Source organism: Athene cunicularia, assembly GCF_003259725.1.
Source record: "Athene cunicularia isolate RWA chromosome 4 unlocalized genomic scaffold, athCun1 chr4_part1, whole genome shotgun sequence".
NCBI lineage: Eukaryota > Metazoa > Chordata > Aves > Strigiformes > Strigidae > Athene > Athene cunicularia.
The window spans coordinates 12190028-12199696 of NW_020799098.1; the positions used below are offsets into that span (position 1 = coordinate 12190028).

Below are 9669 nucleotides of genomic sequence, written 5' to 3' on the forward strand. Positions count from 1 at the left end.
GGGGGGGGGGGGCAGTGGCAAGGTGTGCCTAGTTCTTTTTAGGATGACTAGCAAAGTCCATGAAAAACTAAACAACGAAGGTGGTTTACGAACTACCTGTGCAGTGTCTTTGTAGGAAATCTCTTAGCACTCAGTACTTTTTAAAAATAGCTTCTCTTTGCCATGACTTGATTATCCCAGCAGGTATACCACTCTATAATTAAAGAAGCTTCATAATACCATACACGTATTTCAAGCTACATTAACATCAACAGCTCAAGTAGACAAGGAAAGCTCATTTCTGACAAATGCATGGCATTCAAGCATCACGCTTTCTGCTTTTACATTCTCTACCACAGATCACTTCTCAGTGTTTCAGTTTCTGAATACCCTGAACCTCCACTAAAGACAAATAGTAAAAACTAGAACTGCATCCCTTCCAGCCACCTTGTAGAAATAATGTTGCTCATTTGATTTGTAGTTGTCCAAAAGTGACTTTCAAACAAAAGCTTTCAAGACTATTTAAAATAATACTTGCTAACTTTAACTTCTCCTCAGGATACAGACTCAGTAATTTTAATTAAAAGTCAATATAACATACTGTCTTACATAGTTTCCCAGTTGGGCAAGATTTCATTGTTCCAAGTTAAAACAGCATTGCCGATGCTCTCTTCCAGTTTACAGCGTTCTTCCAGTTGTTTTTTTCTCTTCTGAGCTTCTTTAAGCTCTGCAGAAAAGTAATTTCCTTTTTAAGTTAATAAAACCAGAAACCAAATATTCAGAGTTAGGTAGTCATTACATTATAGTTATACAGACACGTAAAAGCACACTGTATTCACCTAAATGTACAATGGACTGTTCAAATTCTAAAAATCTCCCAGACATACAGCAAGCCAAGCAATGATACTGAATGTGAATAAAAAACAAAGTGGAATTATGCGTAAGGCTCTCATTTTCTATGGATGGGACAAAGGGAGTTGGATAATATATGGCTCCTTTGATCCTTCAAATCTAACCACATTAGTAACTTTGAATTTGCATCTCTGACAACCAACAGCCCCACCTAGTAGGCCAGGTCGAAGTATTTCCTAATAAAGCCCCACCACCTTTTTTTTGTCAGACTCAAAAGTAGAGGCTAAAATAATACGAATTTTGCATTTTGTTTTCACTCTTACATGTTGTCTTTGTAAATTATGATTTAGCTACATTGTCAGGAAAACACAACAGCCACCATTTTCTGATGCTACTTAGTGTATGGTTAATCTAAATGTCATAAATCACAAATATATATACATACTGAAAACCTTCAGTTCATTAAAACCAAAACATTTTTCATGCCTAGTTTAAACATATTTTACATTTTTGCATTATCACTCAGTATTCCTCCTTGCATCATCAACTACTATTTTTTCCACTGGCAAATTTGTGAGACATGCAATTTAACAAATGCAGGCAGACAGTCTTTATAGAAGCACAGTGGAAATACAGGACATGCATGCACGCAAACACTGTCTACAATATGGGAAGGTACTGACCTGGCAAAGAAAATTAACTGAAGGACAGCAGTATCATGACAAGGTCTTTGGAACAAACACACACAATCTGATGGGTCCACTTTAAAACCCAGAAGCAGCTGTGTCTGAGCAGAAGCATACAAACTGCCTCATAGTATTTTCAGCTTTGATATGAGCTCTTTGTAAGCCTGCCTAATGCAAGCTTTGAATTTTCTCTAAACAAAAACAGGGTGTTTACATTCTTTGATTTCCTGACCTCTACACAATACATCACTCTGCAAAGCTCTTCATCTGGAGTGGCTTTAGGGGAAATGGGTTTGTCAGGGTATTTATCAGGACAGAGTGACATACTCGAGTCCAGTGCAAACAGCACAAGGACCCGCTTCTCCCAATTTCTCCCAAACCATCCACCCTACATGCAAAGAAAGAACAGAAGAACTCATCTGGACTACTACATATTAAGTGAATATACTAACATGGGAGTCACATGAAGTCAGACCTTCATTGGTAGGTTGAGATGTTCAAAACAAGAGGATACTTTTATTAATGTCAACCACAGAAAGCAAGCAAGTGCTGTGTCTATATCACCCTTCCACTGTTTCATATGCCTCAGGGGTCTGGCCAGCTGGAAAAAAATATTTCCAGTAGCTCTCACTGGACACAAAATTTCTGTGTCCAGATTTTCTATTATTGCAATGGCTGTTTTTAATTAGAAAACCCAGATGCTCAAACTTAGCAGCCAAAGGAAACCACCAGTGTCAGCTCTACCTGATGTGCATGGTATGATGCTGAGAAACTTCTGTGAACAATGTCAGATAAGAAATTATGACCAAAACCTTGGGAAATCTGTAAATTTTAAGTGCTGGAGATTATCAAATGAACATAACTATGTACATTTTTCTATGTCGAAAATTATGTATTTATGTACTACAGGGTCAACAGGTTGTGCCCAACAAAACTATCAAATATTCTGTAGTTATCTAAATAAGTCTATCAGTCAAACTAGTGAAGATTAATCTACTTCAATATATTGATAAGTTTTTAAACCCACAAACGGATGCCAATTATTTAAGAGTTACAAATTAAAATTTTTTCCTGCTGGATTCTAGTATTGTTTTCTTCTTCAGCTTGGAGTGGGGTTTTTTTTAGTGAAACTATCTCCGTTCCTCTCTCTCCTCATTACAGAGCAACAAACTGACACAAGTGCATTTCAGGTCAAGAAATACTGCTTAACTCTACTGCTCTCCTCTGAAGACAAGAAATTCCATCACCTCTTTTTTTTGCTTGAACCACCATTTCTTCGTACTGTTGTCTGTGTTTCTGAGCTTCTTCTGCTGGTTTTGCAGGGAGGTTCCTTAAATTTAAAAAAAATAATAAAAATCAGTATTTAAACTTGGCATGCCTATCTAAAGAAAATTCCAGACACTTCTAAAAGAAAAGCATATACTGCTTCTTGTCAAAATATTTGATCAGAGTAGAGTAGCAGATCCTTGGAAAGATTATTTTTTTTTTTTAGCCAGAGTCAGCAGAAAAGAAGGAAAGAACAGTGACCAGCTATGACTACTTTTATACAGAAACTATGCTGAGTAGTTTCCTAATGTTTAGTAATTTCAGCATTTTTATTATTAAACTAACTGAAACCACAGGCTGATCTTCATAAATTAAGGCACTACACTGGTATATATCAAGTTGGTAGTTCTGATTTAAATTGATCTCTACAGGTAAGATACAACATGCACCATGTTTAAGAGTTATACCCACAACTTACTTTACACATGCAGTAATGACTCCCTGCACCAGCTTCCTTTTCCCCCTGCGCTGAGACCCCATTTCTATTTTAAAGGCTTAACTTCTCCTCCTCACTTCTACCCCAAGAAGTAGCACTGAAATCATCCTCAATACCAACACAGCCATCTTGATTTGTGATTAAAGCCTGGACTGGTAAGATCTCTGCCATACAAATACACGTGCTCCTATGTCAGACCACATTAACTCTAAGCTAATCATATCTGTAATTAACATCACCACACTACATATCTCATTCAACTACAGGATCACCAAAACATCAGAACAGGAAATGACTAAGTATTTTGTTCTTCTGTACTGTAGAACACTATTGTATTCCTAAGACAGTTTATATCTTTGATTACTAAAATTCACTTTCACATTCCTGTAAGGTGTCACACAAGGCAGCTGCTAGCCATTAACAGTCACCATTAATAGTAGTATGCTTTACTATTTATATAATCATATAACCTGTACAGTATGCATAGCCATGTGATATTTTTTAAAATCAAGACTGTTACAAGAACAAGAAAAGTGGATTTTCACATTAGTGTCATTGTTAATTACAGAGAATGATTTACTTACTCTTTCCCAGTTTTATTTATATAAATTGACCAGCATATTTTTTAAATCCAAGTCTTTAGAAATGGTGTAAGTTAGGGAAGGTTTGGAAAGGAAACCAGATGAAACAATGCATGCTCCGTTAACCTAAATTCCACCACTTAAATTATTTGTCCTGTCTCTTAACAACATCAACATATATGTGAGATGTTTAGCATCTATTAAGATTCAACACTTTTTTCAGTTAAAGCTAGAGGGACTAGCGAATATTTATTGATTTTTCCTAGAAAGTTTTACCTAAATGCTACAAATGAGTGCAAAATCAAGAGCAACCGTTTTGGAAAAAGTCTCATGGCATTTTTGCTTCAGAAGTCTTAAATCTTTTTGCCATAGGAAATCAAAAAGAAATTACTTAAAGCCTAACAGGTTAAAAAAAATAGTATGCAAACTATAAGTAAACAATTAAAGATTCTTTAGAAAGATTCATCAGAGGACGGCACTGTTGTCCAGAGCAGTTTTCCCTACTAGACAAAAGAAATGATGATTCAAGTGGTTAGAATCTTAAAAATACCTTTTCTGCTAGAACTTCCTCAGTCTATCAACAGTAGGAAAAGAAAGTAAAATCTGAATGTTATTCCTTAACATATCACTAATTCAATCTATCTGAACACTGTACTTTTCATATTCACAAAGAATGATTTTTAACAGACAGGTTTTAAATACAAAAATAAGCTAGTATGTATTGTTTCCAGCTATACACAATAAAACCTGCTCTAACAAATAAACACTCTTACATTGTTCTAGATGTCCCCAAAAATCTTGTCACGTAGTTTACCAATCAAGCCAAAAAGTGTCTTAAATAACCTTACAACTTTGATATGAGCATTCTTCATACGGATTTGTTGATGAAAACATGGACCTATGTTATGCCAGTTCTTCACATCAATACACAGTTATATTAACAATGCAGATACCATGCCTGTAAAGCTGGCTAACATTCATAAATTGACTAAACGTGACTGAATTTGTGTAATTCAGGAACAATTAATGGTAAAGCAGCTGCCCGTAAATTGTTATGGAGTTAGTCTGCAGATGCAAGAATCTCCTTGCAGTAACAGAAGTATGAAACGACTTACCAAGTACTTGACAACCTTTAAAATGCAATGCTAAACCCACTGCAGAACAATCATTGTATTGCTTCATTATTTATGGAGGTGTGGTCTTTCTCTGTCTAAACAGGACACTGTATCCTTGCTTCTCAATTTCTTTAGAATATACCAGCTTCATTTTTATGCTTATGTTCACTCAGGGAAAATAAAAATCCCTTATTTGTGTTTAGAAGGTAGAGTTACTCAGAAGTAGAGCTCTGCTCTCCTCGTTACCTCCTTTCACACAAAGCCATTGCTTTTATTATAAAATAAGCTTACTTTTGCGTGAATAATTTTTCTCATAATCACATTCACTAGCCTGAAAAAAAAATCATTTTAAATTTTAAAATCATCTAAGTTAATCAAACACACACAGTAAGAAAAGCTTTGCTAGCCTAATTTTAAAGAGACCCTCACTATGGTATTTCTCAAAACTTACGCTGGTCTGTCCTCTAAAATAAGTGCTGTTGTGGAGAGTGGTTCAAAATCAAGATTCTTCCTCACATTCTGTTTAGGAGAGAGTGGTCTGTGAGCTCGTCCAGTTTTTTCTTCATATTCCTAAAGAAAAAGACAGGGCAAATTACAAGAGTGGAGAACACCGAGATGATGCACATGAGAATTTTAAAAGTCTTCAAGATAATGATTTCACATCTCTGCCCAACTGCAGCCCCTTTAAAGCTTTTCAACTAGTCGAACCTCAGAATTGAAAACAATGTTAAAGTTTATATTCTGGAATGAGTTTTGAGGGGTTTTTACATTCCTTCTATTTGGACAAACATCCTGAGTTCCTCTGAGTGCCAACCTGCTTTTACAAAATACTGCTAAGAATGAGCTTACAAATAGCAGATACTATCTGAGGTATAAAATAAGACCTATTTAAAATATTTTTGTTTTGATTTACACAGTTTAGAAATTGAAGCCAAAACTGACCACAAGCTCCTTGTTTTAAAAATCTCATCATAAGATTTCTTCTACCCAAGCTATTTTCAGATGCAATAGTTCAACAATGGCAAAAAAAAAAGTTAAAATCATGGTTAGGCAGGAACCCCACACTTGTTTTATACCTTGAGCCATGACTATCCTTAATCCTAACAGAGCATAACATATTAATTTGTTTGTAATGCAGACACTGACACACCAGAGCAAGACTAGCAAGAGGCACCAAGATGACTGGGGTCTCAAGCAAGCAACACATCAGGTGAGGCTGACAGAACTGGGCCTGTTCGGCCTTCAGAGCAGAAGGCTTTGTAGGGATCTTTGGTAGACAGCAGTAACAGGAAGGTGAAGGTTGAGTATAAGTCTCTGAGGTGCTTGTGTAAAGAACATGAAGACAACAGGCACAAACTGCTACAATGGGAATTCTGGTCTCAGGAATTAAAAAAAAAAAAAATCACTAGGAGGTAGTCAAAACACTGGGACATATTCCCTGAGTTGCGGTGAAACCTCTGACCTGGAGGGCATTCAGAGCTCAGGTGGGTGAGCCCTGAGAACCTGGTCTAAGCAGACTCTGCTGTGAGAGGGGAGTTAGCCCCTCAGCAGTCCTTCCACCCTTAATTATTGTATCACTAGGATCTACATTAGAGAACCTGGCATTACAAGTACCATGGTATTTTTGTTTTTCCTACAAACACTGTTTTGGAAGAAAACGTACCAAAAACATGACCTAATGGGATAAAACAACCTTTCCACAACTCCCATCTACTCCAAAGCTTGAAGTTCTATAGCAAACATTAAGTATTCAAAGTATCAGTGATATGCAAACAATAAACACGGTCAAACAGTCCAACAGAAAAATCAGGTCTGTATTATAAATACTTTCACATTCAACTTTATAATGAATTTTGCCACTTCCAAAACACACCTGCTTACATGTGTTGCTTGTTTATGACATTTCTATTACATTTTTTTAAAAAGGAAACTATACTGTGAAAACTAATCATTGTGAATAAGCACTACGAACAGCGTTCCAGCCACAGAATTTTTCCTGCTAGCGCAAACAGCTCCTCCAATGGTACTGATCTCTTTCGCTCAACCTAACGTGTCAATTATGAAAAAACTTCCTTGGGCAACAGATCCAACCTTTACAACACAATCAAAACAGTCCAGATCATTCAGAAACTAAAACAAGATCTTTACCACTTTCAGAAATGCCTTCTCCTCCAACACCACCTTAAAAGAAAAGATAGATGAAAACCACACATGAATGCAGAGCAACACAGCCATGGTTTTCTACTCTGTGTCATGCAACTCCCACTCCAGTTCAAGCTAGTTCTGTGGGACTCATGAGTGCAGGTCTGTGAAGCACTCAGGACACAGAAAACCCCTCTTTTTTCTTGTTAACCAGGCACTGTCTCAACAATCAATGCTATGACGCCTGCATTGCTGTAACGGGAAACACGGTCATGAATTTGGAATGTCTGGCTCATTAATACCAGTTAATACTGCTATGCATGACATCAGTTTGAAAACAAGGAAAAGAACCAAGAAAAACGTATTTCAACTACCAAATAATACCTAGTTTTGTTTAGTAAAGGGATAGTGCTCGTGCTGACAAAGCTATTCATTAAAAAACGTCCAGTGAGAAAATAAGCAAAGAAATATTACAAAAAAGGTATTGTGATTGACAGTATATTCAGAAAGCTAAGACATTATTCTTGCATTAATAACTCCTTGCAAGCAGCTGATAGTGACCAGTGTATGAGTGCACCCTCATAACGTGCCTCAGCTGCACCATCAACTGCAGAGCATATCCACTGTGATGACAGGAATGAAGCAAATGGCTACTCTTTTTCCCAGTTTCTATTAGGAGAATGATTTTTTAATTAACTATTTTTCACAAATTAATGTAGTCAAACATTAACCTCTATTACTGCCTCCACAGACAATGTGAACCTTGTCCCTAAATCTGTTTTTACTCTTTTGAGACACTACTAGTGAAAGAAAAACCATTCAGCATCCCTAAGAAACTGCTAATATGCGGAGATCATCATATATTGATCTTCCTAAAGCATCACAAACTTGACATTAAAACACATGCAGCCAATGCTTATTATAGTATAAATTCCAGAAAAACTGCTTGATTTTGGCTTATGAATATGAATTTCGGGGTCTTCTTTCACTGAAAGCCAACTGCAGAGCAAAATTGCTTTGGGAAGATAAGGAAAACTGTGCACACTGGGCTACAATGGGGATTTTATTCCGTACAGTAGAATTAATTTGGAAATCTCATTCAGCTAAGCACAAAGTTATCCAGATCAGCACTGTGCATATCATTCTTCCATGAATTTCTTGGTCAAGGAGTGTTTTATGTTTTGCTCTTAAGGAGCAAAAGTCTACCCTGCATTTCAGCAAGTATTCACTGATGTGTTCTACTCAGCACTACCCTACAGTAAAGAAGCCAGAGCAGCACAAAAATGGGAGTGGCACATTTTATCAGATTGAGTCCTTTGTAGTACTTCCATCCTTTTCAGTGGCAGCCAAAAAAGAATAAAGATGTCTGCTGGTGACAGTCATTATCTGCAAGACCGGCGTTTTTTATTAGGGAAAACTGAAAAACAAACCAAGACCCTACTCCACCCCCAAAAAAACCCCAATAAACCAAAAAACCCCCAACCCCACGAAATTCACAGAAGACAAAAGCAAATGAAAATGATCCTTTATTCTAGTAAGAGAATGCAGTTTCGAACAGAGCACAATGTATGATACAGCAATGAAGCAGACCGAAGCCCCCACAAACTCGTACTAAGAGTATCTGCTTACTGAGCAAGTAGAAGTATTTGCACATACAGACATACTGCAATAGGCTGAACCACACAATAGCGCATTTTAAGCTTTTTTTTTTTTTTAAACCAGACTCAAATCTCTCACAGGTACAAATAATTCAGCCATCTATTTAAATCCTATACTGTAATTAAGGGTGACTAACCTGATATGATTGCAAGTTAATTTTAGGATGAGCTGATCGTTTACAATTTAGACTACATCCTTATCACTGAGATCACTTAGGCTTTCTTCCAGGTTTCGTCTTAACCTATTCAGCTTTCAGCCACAATAACTGAACCAGGATTTGAAGATGTTCTAAAGGAACGTGCTGTAGATTAAAGCACTGATTTTAAAAACCCCAAACAAACAAAAAACCCCACAGAAACACACACACACCCCTCCCCCAAAACCGAGTTTTAATTCTAGGTGGAACCTAATAGCTTTGCATTTGAAATGCAAGAAGCTCAAGTTGTGGCGATCCTCTGCAATTCTTCAAGAAAGAGAAGCAAAGAGATCCTAGACCACCTCTACGGCGAAATACAAACAACCCACCAGAACACAGGGTAAGTGCTAAAAGATCAACTGCGCTAACCAGGAGAGGGCTGTGTGACTTCTCACACGCACGGAGCCTCCCCGGGGAGCAGCAGCACAGCATAATTGAACCTACAATAACACCAACCGCTCTATCAAGGTCATCTTGTTTCGTCCCTGTTTGTTTAAAGGCAACCGCTCTCCGAGGAAGTCGAACATGAAATATTCACGCTAGGTGCCACAGAGGCAGACACCGGACGGCTCGGCTCTTGCTCGGCGGCCGGCAGCCCTGCACGGGCCGGGAGATGACTGGCCGTGAGCGCTCCCGTCGGTTCGCAGCCAGCAGCCTCCGCGCCAAAGCAGCCCGAGCCCCCGGGCGGGCCTGCGCC

General features: G+C 37.7%; 1 protein-coding gene across 1 annotated transcript in view; it reads right to left on the reverse strand.

Moving 5' to 3' along the window:
* TBC1D14 (TBC1 domain family member 14) overlaps positions 1–9669 on the reverse strand; it is a 68632-nt gene that overhangs the window by 26042 nt on the left and 32921 nt on the right. The window contains exons 3-5 of the mRNA XM_026846705.1: positions 5427–5545; positions 2765–2847; positions 589–706 (exon numbers count right to left, since the gene is read on the reverse strand). Of these exons, the coding sequence (XP_026702506.1) occupies positions 589–706; positions 2765–2847; positions 5427–5545 (320 nt within the window). The remainder of the gene's footprint in view (positions 1–588; positions 707–2764; positions 2848–5426; positions 5546–9669) is intronic.